Below are 22,041 nucleotides of genomic sequence, written 5' to 3'. Positions count from 1 at the left end.
CTCACCGTCTTCTTCGACGGTCGTTATTTCGGTTACTTCTTGTTTCGGTCCTAATCGCTTTTTGATAACGCGTTTTGTCGTCTTGATCGTTTTCTTCTCACCTTTCTGTGACACCACTTCCGTAACCTTAACTTCTTCGGGAGCTTCTTCTATCACTTTAGCACTAACTGGTTCGTGTAAATCGTCTAAAGGTGTGACTGTATCGTCGATAAATTCTTGTGTAGTGTACGCTGTGACGACAGATGGTTTGTCGTCTTCTTGTGTAGTCGTGATGTGTGTAGTGTCAACCCTAGGACCTACCTTTTTCTTAATCGTTCGTTTAGTGGTTTTTCTTTTTATCGACTTACCCTCAGGAGACTCGACCACTTCGACGGACGTTTCCTCCGGAAGTTCGACGACTTCCACTGGTTTTGCTTCATCTTCATCGGGCGACTTTTCTTCAGACACGTTCACAGTTGTAGTTGGTTCTTCACCTTCCCTTTCTACAGTCGTTATCTCGGTAACTTCTTGTCTACGACCCTTGGGCTTTTTTATGACACGTTTTGTAGTTTTGACCGTTTTCGTATCACCGGTTTCGGTTACGACTTGTGTCACCTTAACTTCTTCAGGTGCTTCTTCGATCACTTGAGCTTTGTCGGGTTTCACTAAATCCTCGAAGGGCGTGAGCGATTCGTTAATCAACTCTTCTGTTTTGTGTACAGATACAACAGGTGACTTATCGTCTACTATTTCTGTTACAATTTCCGTGGTCTCCAGTTTAGGTCCAACCTTCTTTTTGATAACACGCTTGGTCGTTTTCTTTTGTTTCGGTTTGCCTTCGGGCGTTTCTACTTCCTCCACGACTGTCTCTTCAGGCAGTTCGACTATTTCTGCCGGCTTTGTATCTTCCTCCTCTTCCGGCGCCTTTTGCTCCGTCACTGTAACAGTCGTAACAGGTTTCTCACCGTCTTCTTCGACGGTCGTTATTTCGGTTACTTCTTGTTTCGGTCCTAATCGCTTTTTGATAACGCGTTTTGTCGTCTTGACCGTTTTCTTCTCACCTTTCTGTGACACCACTTCCGTAACCTTAACTTCTTCGGGAGCTTCTTCTATCACTTTAGCACTAACTGGTTCGTGTAAATCGTCTAAAGGTGTGACTGTATCGTCGATAAATTCTTGTGTAGTGTACGCTGTGACGACAGATGGTTTGTCGTCTTCTTGTGTAGTCGTGATGCGTGTAGTGTCAACCCTAGGACCTACCCTTTTCTTAATCGTTCGTTTAGTGGTTTTTCTTTTTATCGACTTACCCTCAGGAGACTCGACCACTTCGACGGACGTTTCCTCCGGAAGCTCGACGACTTCCAATGGTTTTGCCTCATCTTCATCGGGCGACTTTTCTTCAGACACGTTCACAGTTGTAGTTGGTTCTTCACCTTCCCTCTCTACAGTCGTTATCTCGGTAACTTCTTGTCTACGACCCTTGGGCTTTTTGATGACACGTTTTGTAGTTCTAACCGTTTCCGTATCACCGGTTTCGGTTACGACTTGTGTCACCTTTACTTCTTCTGGCGCTTCTTCGATCACTTGAGCTTTGTCGGGTTTCACTAAATCATCGAAGGGCGTGAGCGATTCGTCAACCAACTCTTCTGTTTTGTGTACAGACACGACAGGTGACTTATCGTCTACTATTTCTGTTACGATTTCCGTGGTCTCCAGTTTAGGTCCAACCTTCTTTTTGATAACACGCTTGGTCGTTTTCTTTTGTTTCGGTTTGCCTTCGGGCGTTTCTACTTCCTCCACGACTGTCTCTTCAGGCAGTTCGACTATTTCTGCCGGCTTTGTATCTTCCTCCTCTTCCGGCGCCTTTTGCTCCGTCACTGTAACAGTCGTAACAGGTTTCTCACCGTCTTCTTCGACGGTCGTTATTTCGGTTACTTCTTGTTTCGGTCCTAATCGCTTTTTGATAACGCGTTTTGTCGTCTTGACCGTTTTCTTCTCACCTTTCTGTGACACCACTTCCGTAACCTTAACTTCTTCGGGAGCTTCTTCTATCACTTTAGCACTAACTGGTTCGTGTAAATCGTCTAAAGGTGTGACTGTATCGTCGATAAATTCTTGTGTAGTGTACGCTGTGACGACAGATGGTTTGTCGTCTTCTTGTGTAGTCGTGATGTGTGTAGTGTCAACCCTAGGACCAACCTTTTTCTTAATCGTTCGTTTAGTGGTTTTTCTTTTTATCGACTTACCCTCAGGAGACTCGACCACTTCGACGGACGTTTCCTCCGGAAGCTCGACGACTTCCAATGGTTTTGCCTCATCTTCATCGGGCGACTTTTCTTCAGACACGTTCACAGTTGTAGTTGGTTCTTCACCTTCGCTTTCTACAGTCGTTATCTCGGTAACTTCTTGTCTACGACCCTTGGGCTTTTTGATGACACGTTTTGTAGTTCTAACCGTTTTCGTATCACCGGTTTCGGTTACGACTTGTGTCACCTTTACTTCTTCTGGCGCTTCTTCGATCACTTGAGCTTTGTCGGGTTTCACTAAATCATCGAAGGGCGTGAGCGATTCGTCAATCAACTCTTCTGTTTTGTGTACAGACACGACAGGTGACTTATCGTCTACTATTTCTGTTACGATTTCCGTGGTCTCCAGTTTAGGTCCAACCTTCTTTTTGATAACACGCTTGGTCGTTTTCTTTTGTTTCGGTTTGCCTTCGGGCGTTTCTACTTCCTCCACGACTGTCTCTTCAGGCAGTTCGACTATTTCTGCCGGCTTTGTATCTTCCTCCTCTTCCGGCGCCTTTTGCTCCGTCACTGTAACAGTCGTAACAGGTTTCTCACCGTCTTCTTCGACGGTCGTTATTTCGGTTACTTCTTGTTTCGGTCCTAATCGCTTTTTGATAACGCGTTTTGTCGTCTTGACCGTTTTCTTCTCACCTTTCTGTGACACCACTTCCGTAACCTTAACTTCTTCGGGAGCTTCTTCTATCACTTTAGCACTAACTGGTTCGTCTAAATCGTCTAAAGGTGTGACTGTATCGTCGATAAATTCTTGTGTAGTGTACGCTGTGACGACAGATGGTTTGTCGTCTTCTTGTGTAGTCGTGATGTGTGTAGTGTCAACCCTAGGACCTACCTTTTTCTTAATCGTTCGTTTAGTGGTTTTTCTTCTTATCGACTTACCCTCAGGAGACTCGACCACTTCGACAGACGTTTCCTCCGGAAGCTCGACGACTTCCAATGGTTTTGCCTCATCTTCATCGGGCGGCTTTTCTTCAGACACGTTCACAGTTGTAGTTGGTTCTTCACCTTCCCTTTCTACAGTCGTTATCTCGGTAACTTCTTGTCTACGACCCTTGGGCTTCTTGATCACACGTTTTGTAGTCTTAACCGTTTTCTTATCGCCGGTTTCGGTTACGACTTGTGTCACCTTAACTTCTTCTGGCGCTTCTTCGATCACGTGAGCTTTGTCGGGTTTCACTAAATCCTCGAAGGGCGTGAGCGATTCGTCAATCAACTCTTCTGTTTTATGTACAGACACGACAGGTGACTTATCGTCTACTGTTTCTGTTACAATTTCCGTGGTCTCCAGTTTAGGTCCAACCTTCTTTTTGATAACACGCTTGGTCGTTTTCTTTTGTTTCGGTTTGCCTTCGGGCGTTTCTACTTCCTCCACGACTGTCTCTTCAGGCAGTTCGACTATTTCTGCCGGCTGTGTATCTTCCTCCTCTTCCGGCGCCTTTTGCTCCGTCACTGTAACAGTCGTAACAGGTTTCTCACCGTCTTCTTCGACGGTCGTTATTTCGGTTACTTCTTGTTTCGGTCCTAATCGCTTTTTGATAACGCGTTTTGTCGTCTTGACCGTTTTCTTCTCACCTTCCTGTGAAACCACTTCCGTAACCTTAACTTCTTCGGGAGCTTCTTCTATCACTTTAGCACTAACTGGTTCGTGTAAATCGTCTAAAGGTGTGACTGTATCGTCGATAAATTCTTGTGTAGTGTACGCTGTGACGACAGATGGTTTGTTGTCTTCTTGAGTAGTCGTGATGTGTGTAGTGTCAACCCTAGGACCTACCTTTTTCTTAATCGTTCGTTTAATCGTTTTTCTTCTTATCGACTTACCCTCTGGAGACTCGACCACTTCGACGGACGTTTCCTCCGGAAGCTCGACGAATTCCAATGGTTTTGCCTTATCTTCATCGGGCGACTTTTCTTCAGACACGTTCACAGTTGTAGTTGGTTCTTCACCTTCCCTTTCTACAGTCGTTATCTCGGTAACTTCTTGTCTACGACCCTTGGGCTTTTTGATGACACGTTTTGTAGTTTTAACCGTTTTCGTATCACCAGTTTCGGTTACGACTTGTGTCACCTTAACTTCTTCTGGCGCTTCTTCGATCACTTGAGCTTTGTCGGGTTTCACTAAATCCTCGAAGGGCGTGAGCGATTCGTCAATCAACTCTTCTGTTTTGTGTACAGACACGACAGGTGACTTATCGTCTACTGTTTCTGTTACAATTTCCGTGGTCTCTAGTTTAGGTCCAACCTTCTTTTTGATAACACGCTTGGTCGTTTTCTTTTGTTTCGGTTTGCCTTCGGGCGTTTCTACTTCCTCCACGACTGTCTCTTCAGGCAGTTCGACTATTTCGGCCGGCTGTGTATCTTCCCCTTCTTCCGGCGCCTTTTGCTCCGTCACTGTAACAGTCGTTACAGGTTTCTCACCGTCTTCTTCGACGGTCGTTATTTCGGTTACTTCTCGTTTCGGTCCTAATCGCTTTTTGATAACGCGTTTTGTCGTCTTGACCGTTTTCTTCTCACCTTCATGTGAAACCACTTCCGTAACCTTGACTTCTTCGGGAGCTTCTTCTATCACTTTAGCACTAACTGGTTCGTGTAAATCGTCTAGAAGTGTGAGTGTTTCGTCGATAAATTCTTGTGTAGTGTAAGCTGACACGATAGATGGTTTATCGTCTTCTTGAGTAGTCGTGATGTGTGTAGTGTCAACCCTAGGACCTACCTTTTTCTTAATCGTTCGTTTAGTGGTTTTTCTTCTTATCGACTTACCCTCAGGAGACTCGACCACTTCGACGGACGTTTCCTCCGGAAGCTCGACGACTTCCAATGGTTTTGCCTCATCTTCATCGGGCGACTTTTCTTCAGACACGTTCACAGTTGTAGTTGGTTCTTCACCTTCCCTTTCTACAGTCGTTATGTCGCTAACTTCTTGTCTACGACCCTTGGGCTTTTTGATGACACGTTTTGTAGTTTTAACCGTTTTCGTATCACCGGTTTCGGTTACGACTTGTGTCACCTTAACTTCCTCCGGCGCTTCTTCGATCACTTGAGCTCTGTCGGGTTTCACTAAATCCTCGAAGGGTGTGAGAGATTCGTCAATAAACTCTTCGGTTTTATGTACAGACACGACAGGTGACTTATCGTCTTCGATTTCCGTTACGATTTCCGTGGTCTCCAATTTAGGTCCAACCTTCTTTTTGATAACACGCTTGGTCGTTTTCTTTTGTTTCGGTTTGCCTTCGGATGTTTCTACTTCCTCTACGACTGTCTCTTCAGGCAGCTCGACTATTTCTGCCGGCTTTTTATCTTCCTCCTCTTCCGGCGCCTTTTGCGCCGTCACTGTAACCGTCGTAATAGGTTTCTCACCGTCTTCTTCGACGGTCGTTATTTCGGTTACTTCTTGTTTCGGTCCTAATCGCTTTTTGATAACGCGTTTTGTCGTCTTGACCGTTTTCTTCTCACCTTCCTGTGAAACCACTTCCGTAACCTTAACTTCTTCGGGTGCTTCTTCTATCACTTTAGCACTAACTGGTTCGTGTAAATCGTCTAAAGGTGTGACTGTATCGTCGATAAATTCTTGTGTAGTGTACGCTGTGACGACAGATGGTTTGTCGTCTTCTTGAGTAGTCGTGATGTGTGTAGTGTCAACCCTAGGACCTACCTTTTTCTTAATCGTTCGTTTAATGGTTTTTCTTCTTATCGACTTACCCTCTGGAGACTCGACCACTTCGACGGACGTTTCCTCCGGAAGCTCGACGACTTCCAATGGTTTTGCCTCATCTTCATCGGGCGACTTTTCTTCAGACACGTTCACAGTTGTAGTTGGTTCTTCACCTTCCCTTTCTACAGTCGTTATCTCGGTAACTTCTTGTTTATGACCCTTGGGCTTCTTGATCACACGTTTCGTAGTCTTAACTGTTTTCTTTTCACCGGTTTCGGTTACGACTTGTGTCACCTTAACTTCCTCCGGCGCTTCTTCAATCACTTGAGCTCTGTCGGGTTTCACTAAATCCTCGAAGGGTGTGAGAGATTCGTCAATCAACTCTTCGGTTTTATGTACAGACACGACAGGTGACTTATCGTCTTCGATTTCCGTTACGATTTCCGTGGTCTCCAATTTAGGTCCAACCTTCTTTTTGATAACACGCTTGGTAGTTTTCTTTTGTTTCGGTTTGCCTTCGGGCGTTTCTACTTCCTCCACGACTGTCTCTTCAGGGAGCTCGACTATTTCTAGCGGCTTTTTATCTTCCTCTACCGGCGCTTTTTGCTCCGTCACTGTAACAGTCGTAACAGGTTTCTCACCGTCTTCTTCGACGGTCGTTATTTCGGTTACTTCTTGTTTCGGTCCTAATCGCTTTTTGATAACGCGTTTTGTCGTCTTGACCGTTTTCTTTTCACCTTCCTGTGAAACGACTTCCGTAACCTTGACTTCTTCGGGAGCTTCTTCTATCACTTCAGCACTAACTGGTTCGTGTAAATCGTCTAGAGGTGTGACTGTGTCGTCAATAAGTTCTTGTGTAGTTTGTGTTGTAATAACACATGGTTTATCGTCTTCTTGAGTAGTTATGATGTGTGTTGTGTCAACTATTGGACCTACCTTCTTCTTAATCGTTCGTTTTGTGATTTTGCGTTTTGTCGACTTACCTTCAGGAGTTTCGATCACTTCGACGGACGTTTCCTCCGGAAGCTCGACGACTTCCACTGGTTTTGCCTCCTCTTCATCGTGCGACTTTTCTTCAGTCACGTTTACGGTTGTCGTTGGTTCTTCACCTTCTTTTTCAACAGTCGTTATCTCACTTACTTCTTGTTTTCTACCTTTTTGCTTTTTGATCACACGTTTCGTAGTCTTAACTGTTTTCTTATCACCGGTTTCGGTTACGACTTGTGTCACCTTAACTTCCTCCGGCGCTTCTTCAATCACTTGAGCTCTGTCGGGTTTCACTAAATCCTCGAAGGGTGTGAGAGATTCGTCAATCAACTCTTCGGTTTTATGTACAGACACGACAGGTGACTTATCGTCTTCGATTTCCGTTACGATTTCCGTGGTCTCCAATTTAGGTCCAACCTTCTTTTTGATAACACGCTTGGTCGTTTTCTTTTGTTTCGGTTTGCCTTCGGGCGTTACTACTTCCTCCTCGACTGTCTCTTCAGGGAGCTCGACTATTTCTAGCGGCTTTGTATCTTCCTCCTCTACCGGCGCTTTTTGCTCCTTCACTGTAACAGTCGTAATAGGTTTCACACCGTCTTGTTCGACGGTCGTTATTTCAGTCACTTCTTGTGTTGCACCCAATCGCTTTTTGATAATGCGCTTTTTCGTCTTCACCGTTTTCTTTTCACCTTCCTGTGAAATGACTTCCGTAACCTTGACTTCTTCGGGAGCTTCTTCTATCACTTCAGCACTAACTGGTTCGTGTAAATCGTCTAGAGGTGTGACTGTGTCGTCAATAAGTTCTTGTGTAGTTTGTGTTGTAATAACACATGGTTTATCGTCTTCTTGAGTAGTTATGATGTGTGTTGTGTCAACTATTGGACCTACCTTCTTCTTAATCGTTCGTTTTGTGATTTTGCGTTTTGTCGACTTACCTTCAGGAGTTTCGATCACTTCGACGGACGTTTCCTCCGGAAGCTCGACGACTTCCACTGGTTTTGCCTCCTCTTCATCGTGCGACTTTTCTTCAGTCACGTTTACGGTTGTCGTTGGTTCTTCACCTTCTTTTTCAACAGTCGTTATCTCAGTTACTTCTTGTTTTCTACCTTTTTGCTTTTTGATCACACGTTTCGTAGTCTTAACTGTTTTCTTATCACCGGTTTCGGTTACGACTTGTGTCACCTTAACTTCCTCCGGCGCTTCTTCAATCACTTGAGCTCTGTCGGGTTTCACTAAATCCTCGAAGGGTGTGAGAGATTCGTCAATAAACTCTTCGGTTTTATGTACAGACACGACAGGTGACTTATCGTCTTCGATTTTCGTTACGATTTCCGTGGTCTCCAATTTAGGTCCAACCTTCTTTTTGATAACACGCTTGGTCGTTTTCTTTTGTTTCGGTTTGCCTTCGGGCGTTTCTACTTCCTCCACGACTGTCTCTTCAGGGAGCTCGACTATTTCTAGCGGCTTTGTATCTTCCTCCTCTACCGGCGCTTTTTGCTCCGTCACTGTAACAGTCGTAATAGGTTTCACACCGTCTTGTTCGATGGTCGTTATTTCAGTCACTTCTTGTGTTGCACCCAATCGCTTTTTGATAATGCGCTTTTTCGTCTTCACCGTTTTCTTTTCACCTTCCTGTGAAATGACTTCCGTAACCTTGACTTCTTCGGGAGCTTCTTCTATCACTTCAGCACTAACTGGTTCGTGTAAATCGTCTAGAGGTGTGACTGTGTCGTCAATAAGTTCTTGTGTAGTTTGTGTTGTAATAACACATGGTTTATCGTCTTCTTGAGTAGTTATGATGTGTGTTGTGTCAACTACTGGACCTACCTTCTTCTTAATCGTTCGTTTTGTGATTTTGCGTTTTGTCGACTTACCTTCAGGAGTTTCGATCACTTCGACGGACGTTTCCTCCGGAAGCTCGACGACTTCCACTGGTTTTGCCTCCTCTTCATCGTGCGACTTTTCTTCAGTCACGTTTACGGTTGTCGTTGGTTCTTCACCTTCTTTTTCAACAGTCGTTATCTCAGTTACTTCTTGTTTTCTACCTTTTTGCTTTTTGATCACACGTTTCGTAGTCTTAACTGTTTTCTTATCACCGGTTTCGGTTACGACTTGTGTCACCTTAACTTCCTCCGGCGCTTCTTCAATGACTTGAGCTCTGTCGGGTTTCACTAAATCCTCGAAGGGTGTGAGAGATTCATCAATCAACTCTTCGGTTTTATGTACAGACACGACAGGTGACTTATCGTCTTCAATTTCTGTTACGATTTCCGTGGTCTCCAATTTAGGTCCAACCTTCTTTTTGATAACACGCTTGGTAGTTTTCTTTTGTTTCGGTTTGCCTTCGGGCGTTTCTACTTCCTCCACGACTGTCTCTTCAGGGAGCTCGACTATTTCTAGCGGCTTTTTATCTTCCTCCTCTACCGGCGCTTTTGGCTCCGTCACTGTAACAGTCGTAACAGGTTTCTCACCGTCTTCTTCGACGGTCGTTATTTCGGTTACTTCTTGTTTCGGTCCTAATCGCTTTTTGATAACGCGTTTTGTCGTCTTGACCGTTTTCTTTTCACCTTCCTGTGAAACGACTTCCGTAACCTTGACTTCTTCGGGAGCTTCTTCTATCACTTCAGCACTAACTGGTTCGTGTAAATCGTCTAGAGGTGTGACTGTGTCGTCAATATGTTCTTGTGTAGTTTGTGTTGTAATAACACATGGTTTATCGTCTTCTTGAGTAGTTATGATGTGTGTTGTATCAACTATTGGACCTACCTTCTTCTTAATCGTTCGTTTTGTGATTTTGCGTTTTGTCGACTTACCTTCAGGAGTTTCGATCACTTCGACGGACGTTTCCTCCGGAAGCTCGACGACTTCCACTGGTTTTGCCTCCTCTTCATCGTGCGACTTTTCTTCAGTCACATTTACGGTTGTCGTTGGTTCTTCACCTTCTTTTTCAACAGTCGTTATCTCAGTTACTTCTTGTTTTCTACCTTTTTGCTTTTTGATCACACGTTTCGTAGTCTTAACCGTTTCCGTATCACCGGTTTCGGTTACGACTTGTGTCACCTTAACTTCCTCCGGCGCTTCTTCAATCACTTGAGCTCTGTCGGGTTTCACTAAATCCTCGAAGGGTGTGAGAGATTCGTCAATAAACTCTTCGGTTTTATGTACAGACACGACAGGTGACTTATCGTCTTCGATTTCCGTTACGATTTCCGTGGTCTCCAATTTAGGTCCAACCTTCTTTTTGATAACACGCTTGGTCGTTTTCTTTTGTTTCGGTTTGCCTTCGGGCGTTTCTACTTCCTCCACGACTGTCTCTTCAGGGAGCTCGACTATTTCTAGCGGCTTCGTATCTTCCTCTTCTACCGGCGCTTGTTGCTCCGTCACTGTAACAGTCGTAATAGGTTTCACACCGTCTTGTTCGACGGTCGTTATTTCAGTCACTTCTTGTGTTGCACCCAATCGCTTTTTGATAATGCGCTTTTTCGTCTTCACCGTTTTCTTTTCACCTTCCTGTGAAACGACTTCCGTAACCTTAACTACTTCGGGAGCTTCTTCTATCACTTCAGCACTAACTGGTTCGTGTAAATCGTCTAGAGGTGTGACTGTGTCGTCAATAAGTTCTTGTGTAGTTTGTGTTGTAATGACACATGGTTTATCGTCTTCTTGAGTAGTTATGATGTGTATTGTGTCAACCACTGGACCTACTTTCTTCTTGATTGTTCGTTTTGTGATTTTGCGTTTGGTCGACTTACCTTCAGGAGTTTCGATCACTTCGACGGACGTTTCCTCCGGAAGCTCGACGACTTCCACTGGTTTTGCCTCCTCTTCATCGTGCTTTTCTTCAGTCACGTTCACGGTTGTCGTTGGTTCTTCACCTTCTTTTTCAACAGTCGTTATCTCAGTTACTTCTTGTTTTCTACCTTTTTGCTTTTTGATCACACGTTTCGTTGTCTTAACTGCTTTCTTATCACCGGTTTCGGTTACGACTTGTGTCACCTTAACTTCCTCCGGCGCTTCTTCTATCACTTGAGCTCTGTCGGGTCTCACTGAATCGTCGAAGGGTGTGAGAGTTTCGTCAATCAACTCTTCTGTTTTTTGTACAGACACGACAGGTGACTTATTGTCTTCGATTTCCGTTACGATTTCCGTAGTCTCCAGTTTAGGTCCAAGCTTCGTTTTGGTTACACGCTTTGTCGTTTTCTTTTGCTTTGACTTACCTTCAGGTGTTTCAACTTTTTCTGTTACAATTTCCTCAGGCAATTCCACCTTTTCTACTGGCTTTCTCTCATCTTCTTCCGAAACTTTGTCTTCTATAATATGACTAGAAGTAACTCGTTCCTCGCCTTCTTTTTGGATGATCGTTATTTCAGTTTTATCTTCTATTTGACTTTTTCGATGTTTGTTTACTCGTTTTGTCGTCCTTACTGTTTTAGTATTATCGGTTTCCATAAGGACTTGAGTTACTTTATCTTGCTCAGGAACTTCCTCTAATGTTCGATTATCTTCGTGTTTAATTTCTTCGTGTGTTTGTATTATTTCTTCCAAGTTTTTATGTGTTTTTTTAATACTTTCTTCGTCAGCCATTTCTTCAATTAATACTTGTGTTGGTAATTTCGGTATACTTACATGCTCGTCGGGTAATTCTACCGTACTTTGATCATTGTCGTTAACAATTTCTTCTCCAAGATATTCTTCAATTTTGACATCGTGGCGAATTTTGAAATTATTTGTATTTTCGTTTTCATCATCCATTGTTTCTTCAATAACAATGTCACCTTCTGTTCCGTCAACGTCTTTCGATTTTCGTTTTTTTCTCAATATAGTTCGCTTTGTTTTTATTTGTATAGGTTCACTATTTCCTTCAGTTTGCATAAATTTAGTAACAATTTCTTCAGTTTCCTCTACGTCATCGTCTGACTTAGGCGAAATCGAGTGCAGATATGTTTTCTCTGAAATAATTTCAATTTATATTTATAGTACATACTGTATTATATGTAACATAAATAACTTTTAAATAAAATTTTTGAAACACTTGTTAATTACAGGTTAACTTTAATTAATTTTAATAAAAAAAGAGAGAACAGTATACAAATTATTGAAAAATGAACGAAACATTTATCAAAAGGCAAAGGAAACAAAATAGTTGTACCAGGTGTGAAGTATGTGTAAAGTTGAGTGATTAAGCTTTTACGAATATGAATTTGCAGGGTGATTATATCTTTAATCTATGATTGACCATAAGTTGTGGTACAAAACTAAACGAAAAAAAAAAGAGTGGTACAAAACCATATATTTATAATAATTGTAAAACGTTTTCTTAGTACTAAATTTTGTCTTTAGATAGCGGACAGTTCTGGTATTTATTTTAAGTGTTCATAAAAAAAAATATTTACTTACCTATGTTTATTTGTTCTTGAATCGTCGAGACGTCTTCATTATGTTCAATAAGTATCACTTTACTGTCGTGTAAATCAGGTTTTACCTCGTTATAAGGTGTCACGTGTTCTTCGAAATTTTTGTCTGTGATTTCTATTTCGTTTGATAAATTTAAAACTGGCTTTAATTTATGTTTTATTGGTTTTACTATTTTTAACTCTGTTTCGTTTTGTAAGGTTTCATTGTCTGTGATAATTAGCGGAGATAGGTCATTAGTTTTGACTGCTGTATTGTGTACCTGAGTTTTATGTATTGATAAATTTTCAAGATGAGTCTCAGTTATGTTTTCTGTACACTGTAAAGGTGTTAAATGTATAAGGGAAATTGAAGCATTTTCTGTACTTATTTTTTTCTCAAAGTTCATTTCTACTTCATTTTCATGAATAATATTTTCCATTTGGTTTAAAGATTCACATTGAATTGGTTCGGATTTTAACTGCTTTTCTTCCAACCTTGGGTACTTCGTTAAACTTTCAATATTTTCGCCAGGAATAATTTCTGTTTGTTCAACAGGTTTTAAAGTCAAAACTTCTTCTTGAACTTTTGCGTTTTTTATTTCATCTTTTAAAATATCAGCAACTGGCTCTTCAAAGGTATTTTCTGTTACAGTATAACTCAAATGAGATTCTACATCAATTTTAGCGTTTTTGTTTGCTGGTTTTGTTAAAGACAGAAATTCTTTAATATCTTCTAACGGCTCTTGTTTTGTTGTATTCACCACGTTAAATGTAAGGGCAATTGTTTCAGCTTGTTCAGTTTTCAAAAATTCTGTTTTATCTAAATCTTGCGGTTTTTCTTCTGTAATAATTTCAATTTGTTCAATACCTTTTAGTTCGATTATTTGTTCTTCGGCTTTCTTTGGCAAACTTGAGTGAGTACTGAAATTTTCAGAAACTTCTTGTGCAGTGTTTTCTTGAGTGAAATAGCTTTTATGAACTTCTAATTCATATTCAACGGTCTTTTCTGCTACAAACTCTTTATCGGGTAACTGTTTTGTGCTTTCCATTACTTGGGGTAACATAGTTATTATACTTTGGTTGTCAGAATCTTGTTTTGGTTGAAGTTTTTCTTCAGTAGGAACATATTTTGACAAAGAACCTGGATGCTCTTGAATTATAACTTCTGAATGTTCTGCAGCTTTCAAAGTTGGTATGTCTTTTTTTACAAACAAAGTTTGAGGTTCTTTCGAAGGCTTTAATACATCAAATGTTTCAAACGTCTGTGATTCTTCTCTATTCAAGCCTTCAACTAAAACATGTGTCTTTGCAGCAGTCTCAGTTAGCGTTTTGTTATATTTTCCAATTTCTACACCATCTTCAACAGCTATAGTTTCACTCGTTATGATATGATGAGTTGTTTTTATGTTAGGCTGTTGTTCTTTACTTTCTGGAATCAATTCAGTTTTAAGGTCATCCTCCTTTTCTTTTATAAATGTATCCGTGACTGTATAATGTTGTTCTGTTTCCATTTGCAAAATAAGATTTTCTGACTTCGGCAAAGTTTTTTCAGACAGAATTGTCTCAGATTCTGTAAGCACGATTTCTTCTATTTCAACAGAAGGTTTTGTTTCAATCGATACTACAATTTGTTTCGGGTGGTTCTCTGATTTAATACTTAAAGCCTGTTCATTCTCAATTGAGTTACTTTCAAAAACAGTAACATGAGAAGCTTGTTCATAATTTGTTGTAATATGTCCCACTTTGTCGAAACTAGGTTTGGGTAAAATATTCTCAGCCTCGATTGGAATGATTTCAATAGTATCAATATGATCACCCATTTCAATAGTAGTTACAGGTTCCTCTTCTTTCAGGGTTTCACTAATATATAATTCTTCAATCCTTTCGTCTGGTTTAACTTCGGTGACATCAAGAACTTTTATAGGCTCTATGCTAACATTTTTGATATTTATAAAGTTACGATCTATTTTCTTAATTGATTCTTCAACTTCAGCTGCCTGGTAAACTTCTACATTAATATGATGATGAGGATTGAAATTGACATCGTTAATTGTTGTTTTTGGTATATTATCTACTGTTAGGTTACTTTCTTTTTCAGCCAAAACTTCTTCCGAAATATCTAGACATACAGATGGTGTCAAATGATAATCAGCTTTTTGAGCTTTCGATTCACTTAAGGCAGGTAAAACACTTTCCCGTTCATTTACTGTTATCTCAGATGACTCGATTGATGGTAGAATGGAAATATCTGACGTAGGCTGCAATGAATGTGACTTAACTTTTGGTGAATCTTTCAATAAAATTTCAGATTCAACAGTAAGAATTTCCGTTATATCAATTGACTTCTGTTCTTCTATGTTTGTTTTCAATGTTTTCATTTCTGGTTTTACTGTATTTTCTTTAATTGATTCTGTGTTGTTTGATAAAATTATTTCAGACTGCATTATGCCACTGTGAGGCGTAAATTCGATTGAAACGTCTTGTGTAGGTACAGAAAATACATGTTCAAATGTTTTTTCTTTTTCACTTGTATTGATAGTGCTTTCAATTATAGCTTGCGCTTCGACTATATTTGACGTGGCATTTGTTTTAAAAACTTGGTCTTCTGAAAATACTGTTTCACTTTCCGCTATAATAGTTTCCGTTTGCTGTAAATTCGAAAACTCTATCGATTTAATATCCGGTTTTTGTTCTTTTATATTAGCGATAATTTCTCCTGTACTTTGAATAATAAGTGCCTCTTCTACACTTGCAGCTTTTCCATAAACTTCATCAATCTTAACTAAAGCCTTTTTGCTTGGCATTTCAAAGCTGTCAGGTCTGTTAATATTATCGCATTGTGATAAAATTTCTGTAGTTTCCAATCCATGTTGTTCAGATATTCCCACTTTTACCTTATGTGTTTCTGGTGTAGTTAGACTAACTAGCTTATCTTCTTTTTCCACAGGTACTTTTTCTTCCTGCTCTGGAACTACAAGTCCAGACAAAGTGATACAAGCTTGAACTTTATTGACATTTTCTTTGCTCTCTAAAACATTTTCCGAAGTATGTACTATAATTTCCTGTTGCGAAATAGCTTCTGATGTTATTGCTTCTGGACTAATTGATACTCCAACTATAGACTCCGGCTTCAATGTTAATGGAACAATTTCAGTTTGAACATCATTTATTATTATTGCTTGATTGGAATCTACATTTCTTGACGCTTCAACTGTTTTTGGTTTTTCTAACGTTAACATACCTTCTTTTTCATTATATTCTGCAGTGGATACGGATATTTCTTTAAAAGTAATATTTTGTATATTAGCTTTAGAAATTTTACTACTAACATCCTCACATTCCGTAGTTGTGACACTTAAATTTTCAAACATTTCTGAGGAAACTGCAACCGGTCTAGTTATTATATTTGTAGTAGCTTCTTTAATTACTTCACATGGTTCTGATTTTTCATATATATCTTCTTTTTCGCTAGGCATTATTTCAGAAACCCTAAGAGTTTCATCGACTGACACAAATTCAGGCGTAACTGATTTCAGATTGGGTGTGATTCCTTTTGGCAGAGTAGCTTGACTATCTAAGATATTGTGTTCCGATACGTTTATTGGATGTAATAAGTTGGTTACCAGCTCAGCTTCTCGATATTGTGGCACATTTTTATCTAATTCATTTAACGAATCGCGTAAATTCACTTCAGACGTAATTGGAACTTTATGATCTACATTAATATCTATTTTAGCAAACTTGTTCGAACACGTATCTGAAACAAAAAGTTCTTTTTCTGAACAATTTGGTATTGTTTCGACAATGCTTAAGCTTTCGTTTTGAGTGAAGGAAGTTATCGGTTGTGTGTGCTGAATCAAATTTTGGTCTAGTTTTTGTAATTGTTCTTGAACTGTAGTTTGTAGAACCGTTAGTTCTTTATGCAAATCCGTATGTTCACGAGCTGTATGAGGATAACTTTCGATTGAGTCTAAGTTTGCAACTTGATCTGCTGTGTTGATTTCAAGCGATACTGGCGTTTTGAAATTATGTGCAAGTTTTGGTTTTGTATTTGAAGGTTCTGGAATTTGTTCGATTACAAGTTTATTTTCCGAATCAGATGTTTTAGTTTCTAAAACAGATATTGATGTATTGGGAATCAAAGATATCAATACATTTTCAGGAGTTTTGGTAGAGTACATTTGCAAAACCTCTTGATGATGTACAAAAGGTGCTGTTATAATTTTAGCACTCTCAGTAACAACACCTTCGGTAGCTACTTTGCCATCAGCTACATCTAAAGTTTTTAAGGAAGTCATTGAAGCCATTTCTACAATTTCTGATGTTATTATAGGTTCAGAAGCTTTAATATCAACATTAGCTGTCGCCATATGTTTATCGTCCTTACACACAAATTCTTTTTCACTCTCATGAACTCGAATTTCTTCTATAACGTTTTTATCTAACGCCGATATTGTCACACGAGCTTCATTAACAGGAGAGGATTCAGTCATTTTCAAAGAATTTTCGGAGTCATTTACATTTGTTTCTATGTTTAACGTATGTTGATGTTCATTGAATGCTATTTCAGCTTTTTTCGTAGAAAACGAATCTAGATTAAGGTCAGACTCTTTGATATGCGACGTAGTCATATAATTACTTAAACTTGAATGTAACACCATATCACTTGCTACTTTAGCTTTTGTTGGTGACTCAGACGGTAACAATGTGCCTTCTTTTTCATGTACATCTTTCATAGACACAACAATGCCATCTTTAGATGTTATATCTAGATTAACTTCTTGTAAATTTGGTGCCTTCGAAATACCTAGGGTTCCTTCTTTTTCTTGAACATTATGAATTTCAGTAATAATTTGGTTAGATACTAAAACGTCTTGTTTTGCCATTTCAGTAGGGACAATTAATTCTGGATAATATTTACCAGATCTATCTTCAACAAAAACTTCCCCGATTTCAAGAGATTCAAGTAAGTTAAAATTAAGTTTAGAAATAGCCGGTTTGTCAAGAGTTTGACTTATTAATTCATGTTCTCTAGTTTCTTCGTTTACTTCTGTAACGTTCAGGCCCGTTAATGGTGAAATTGTCATTGTGGCAAAAGATTTACTTATTGGTAAATCTTTTAATGGAGCTTCCTTTACTGAACTAACATCTTGAGAAACGTTTAGTGCGTCTTGTAGAATTAGGGTTGACCTTGCATTTTCTTTCGGTTTTTCATCTTTGTCGATTTCACCAACTGAGATATTAATGTGAGTTTCAGCAGTAACTATTGTTTCAGCAGGTATAACAGCAGTATGTGCTTTATTATCTGTCTTCACATTATTGACTCGATACTCATCAACAGAACTAACAACATCTACTTGAGTTACCTGTAACGGTTCTAGTTCACTAAATGTTTCTTCAATATTTTTCGTAATACTCTTGGGTGTTATATCTAATGGTTCCTCTTTATCATGTGCATTTTGAACATCACTTACGAGTGGATAGCTTGTATCAAATCTGACATTCGCCACTATGTTCCGTTTTTGTTGGTCGGTAATTATATGTGTAACTTCACTGGATGGTACAACCTCTATCTTGTTATCAGAAATATCTGTCAAAATTGCAGAAGAAAACGGAAAATTTTCATCTTCTAAACTTTGTGTTTCGTCTACATCCAAATATTCTACAGTTTGCTTCGGATACAATTTTTTCACTGATTGTGTTGTAACTTCTTCATCTTCAACTTTTTCTTCCGAATGTGTTCTTTGTTTTTTGTATGTTTTGCGTTTGGCTCTGACATCTGTGAATACATACTGTTGCATCAGTAACGTATAAAAAGTGACACAGTTTTCAGTGTATTAAATACATTATGTAAAGTAGCGTAAAGCAATTGCCAGTGGGTAGTTAATAGGTTACACGAGAGTATCTTGCTGCTTGTTAGAAATGTGTTTTGTGAGCTTCGCATAATATATTGAGTATTAAGTGAATGTGTAAATAATTATGACATAAATATATACTTACATCTCCACCAACTCGTATATTATTAGGTATGTTATCGAATCGAATAAAAGCGTATACACTTTGAAGCTGCCACGAAACGTTCACCATACACAAAATTAATACAATCTAAGCAAAATCTTACGAATAATTAAATTGCGACATAAAAAAGCACCGCTTAATTTCTGTTATTTCCTATCTAATTGTTAGAAGCATGAATTGTAAAAAGCATTGTAATAATATCCGTGCACAAAAACAAGTGAACTTAATGATATTTATTAAAAGTAGTTTTATTTTACTTATTCTCAAAGTACGTAACAATACTTAAAAAGAGTATTAAAATGGTTGATTAAAACTAAGAAGAAATTATTACTAGTTAAAAATAATTGCCCGCGTCTAAAAGTATTATTAAATAAATTATAATAAACGAAATTTAATGTAAGGGTATAAAAGAATTATACCTCAAGCGCTTGTAATAAAAAGGGTTTGTAGATAAGCATAAATGTAAATAAAAATATCAATAATATAAATAATAGTAGTGCAGTAAATTTTTTAAAATTATATTTACTTACTTTCTTGAACGCTTTCTTCAGAAATACCGGATGTATCTGCAATAAAGTGACGATAAAATAAATCAGTATCATATATAATAATATGCTAAGGTTTTTAAGATCTTTGCCTCCATTTTTAGCTAAAGCCTCACAATCATTCCACATAATTTATATATCATTTTATAGATAATTGCTTGCTCTACCGGCGACAAGGACAAAAAAAAAATGTTAATGCTTTATATATATAATTTTGATGACGGCTTTAATTTTGAAACAACGTCAACATGATTGACGGTCGATAAATTTTTTGTTCAATTTTTTGTGATGATACTTTTTTGTGATTTTATTAAGTGATAATTATTAGACTTACTTAGCGTGAATTATTCGCACGGGTATAGCTAGTATAAAAATATAAGAAAATATATTGGAAGCATTTCATTTGAAGTGAGATATTATTATTAGTGAGATATAGTATTAGTTTACCTTTCATGACTTTTATAGACGATGTTTTGGCGACCTCTTCTGTCGACGAACGCACGATTACCTAAAATAATAATTATAGATTATGAAACTGCACTTCCATATAGTTTCACAATAAACATTTAAACTGCGTTATGAATAAAAATATATCAGTAATTTTAGACAGTAAAGATTTCAAAATCACCTTTGAAGCGACTTTACAAAATTATATTAGGCTTAATGATTTAATTACAGTGAAACTACCATCGATTCGAAACGTAGATTCTGCAAAAACAGCAAAAAAAAAGCTCCCTAATTATTCTTTAAAAAAATTGTGCTTTTTGTGTAAATTTACTAACAACCACAACCAGTTATAACCAGTTACAGTTACCTCTTGAGCCTCCCTTCGTTCCCACGATCTCGGTTTAAAATCTTCAGGGTAAAAGTGAGCAATGACTTCTTCAACAGCGGTGTGTTTAAGTTCAACCATCTTCATAAAGGCGCGGAAACCGACTTTGGCAGCGATAGCATCTTCACTCTGCGCAGTTTCCTCTGTGAGCACTTCAGTGATGAGTGCCCCGTGACCTTGCCGCTCTACTAAGTTTACTAAAGCCGATTGCGACTGGGGAACTCTGAGAGCAGGGAAGTACTCAGCGTCGTATAAGCTTTCGATTTGCTCCGTAGTAACACCCCTTCGCAGCATATAGCCGATTTTAGCCAATTCCCTTAAAGGCGACTCGCCTGGACCAAATTCTTTGGCATTTATCACTTCGAGTAACTCGTTGACTTCTGCTAACATACGTGCATCTTCTTCGACTGTTGTTATTACTCCTTTTTGAGTTTCATATGTTTCATCTAAGATTTGTACGGTTTCGTCTTTTTGTTGCTGCGAAGAGATCAAATATTCGTGCGGCGTAATCACTGTCTCTAATCTTTCAGTTACTTGTTCTTCCACTTTTTTGTCCTCTACGACCTTCTTAAGAGTAGCAATGTCTGTGGTTTCGACATAATCGGCTTCAGTAAGTTTCATTGTAGCCGTATCCTCAACTGTTTGTTTTGGTTTAAGAGGTTGCACGGTATCGATTTTTTGAACTTCAGTTTCCGTCACAGAAGACAAAGTCGTATCAATAACCTGCTTGGCCGCCTCGGTTTTAGATGTTTCTGTTTTTAAAGTTTTCGTTCTCTTAGTCGGAATTTTTTCGAATTTCTCATCAGCTTCATACACTTGCAGTGTAGCTTTAGTAACAGCCATACCGATATCACTGACAGCTTTGCATTTATAAGTCCCTTCTAAACGTTTTGTTGCTTTTCTTATCTTACAAGTCGTTCGATTATTTTCATTTTCTATTAAGAAATTATCATCTGTATCTATAACACTGTCATCTTTATACCAAACGATTTCTGAAACAAACATATGAAATATTGTATCTTTTATATTTTATGAAATATTTATTCATGAAATATTGTATATTTAAAAATCAACTAGTCAGATTAAAATATTATTACGATATATATTTCTACCTGGAGTTGGGTTTCCTTTATAAATCGCTTCAAAAGTTACCGTCTCCTCTTCGCGAACTCGTTCCGCCAAAATGTGTTGGACGAAGGTAGGAACTGATTTACTAGCTGTGAATTGATTCGAATAATACATGAGTCACACAAGTTTATCAACAAAAACAATAGAATTAATCTATCAAGACGTCTACCTTTTAGAGCGGTTTGCAATTCTTCCATATGCGTAACCCATTCCGGTTTTCTGTACTCTTTCGTCCCGATGACACCTAAAATTGAGTATATCGGTAACTTCTACTAAGATCTTTAATTAAGAAACGAAATTTCCAGAGAAAAAAATTTTGGTATTATAATATGACTCTTAAAAGTTTAGTGTATAACTTGTGAATTAAATCTACAACAGTTGTTAAAGTGTTTAGAAGTGACCTTCATTTATAAATATACAATCATATTTAAAGTCTTGTGACTAGGGAAATCCAGTGATTGCAGATGTGTTGATACGAATATAATCAGCTAATCTGTAATTAGTAATACGGTCTAACACGGGAGCCTGTAGTGTCTTCAAAGGTTATGAGTAATTCTTGAATAGTATTACTAAGTAATGTATAGTGAGGAAAAGGGAGGAAATAGATCAGGGTCGGCGAATCCTCGTATTTAAGCTACGATACATTTGCAGTGATGCTCCTTTCGAAATACTGCTGAAAACTTCAAACTGTAACCATAGCAAAAATGCGGTTAACATTATATATTCTTAATATTACTATTGTAAAACACTGAAAAATCTTTTATTTTCGATTTTAATATCCGGGATAAAATAAACATCAAGTATTATATTATATCTCTGAACAAGACTTATCAGACAGTGCATGTAAGGCTCAAATAATCAATAGACATATTTAACAAGTATCTTTTATTTTTATATGTAGCTGAAGACTTACTCTCAACAGACAAAGCTGCAATCGTAGATGTGACTCCTAGCGGGTTGTATGCTTCGAATGTTATTTCACCCGTATCGTCCTGGTATACTTCAGGTATTATCAATATAGATGTGCCGTCTTCTAATTCTTCGATTTGATATTCCTGAGATTGGTGTATTTCAACCCCCTGTTTTAACCATCTTATTTCAGGTTTTGGTATACCTATAGCTTTTGCTTCCAATCTGTTGATAAAGGAATGCCACAATAATTTGTATTAAACATTAAAATTAACATTTTACCTTTTATGATTAG

The 22,041-nt window shown here is 38.5% G+C and overlaps 1 protein-coding gene across 1 annotated transcript in view; it reads right to left on the bottom strand.

Annotated features, from left to right (window-relative positions):
* Window positions 1–22,041, bottom strand: part of LOC123669038 (titin) — a 128,101-nt gene that overhangs the window by 34,362 nt on the left and 71,698 nt on the right. Inside the window, exons 26-34 of the mRNA XM_045602703.1 lie at window positions 21,751–21,971; window positions 21,007–21,081; window positions 20,822–20,926; window positions 19,692–20,701; window positions 19,325–19,385; window positions 18,863–18,898; window positions 12,319–18,093; window positions 8,967–11,870; window positions 601–5,684 (exon numbers count right to left, since the gene is read on the bottom strand). Of these exons, the coding sequence (XP_045458659.1) occupies window positions 601–5,684; window positions 8,967–11,870; window positions 12,319–18,093; window positions 18,863–18,898; window positions 19,325–19,385; window positions 19,692–20,701; window positions 20,822–20,926; window positions 21,007–21,081; window positions 21,751–21,971 (15,271 nt within the window). The remainder of the gene's footprint in view (window positions 1–600; window positions 5,685–8,966; window positions 11,871–12,318; window positions 18,094–18,862; window positions 18,899–19,324; window positions 19,386–19,691; window positions 20,702–20,821; window positions 20,927–21,006; window positions 21,082–21,750; window positions 21,972–22,041) is intronic.

Source organism: Melitaea cinxia, chromosome Z (assembly GCF_905220565.1).
Source record: "Melitaea cinxia chromosome Z, ilMelCinx1.1, whole genome shotgun sequence".
Lineage (NCBI taxonomy): Eukaryota > Metazoa > Arthropoda > Insecta > Lepidoptera > Nymphalidae > Melitaea > Melitaea cinxia.
The sequence above is the reverse complement of the archived record's forward strand: the minus strand, read 5'-3'. Positions and strand labels throughout refer to the sequence as shown.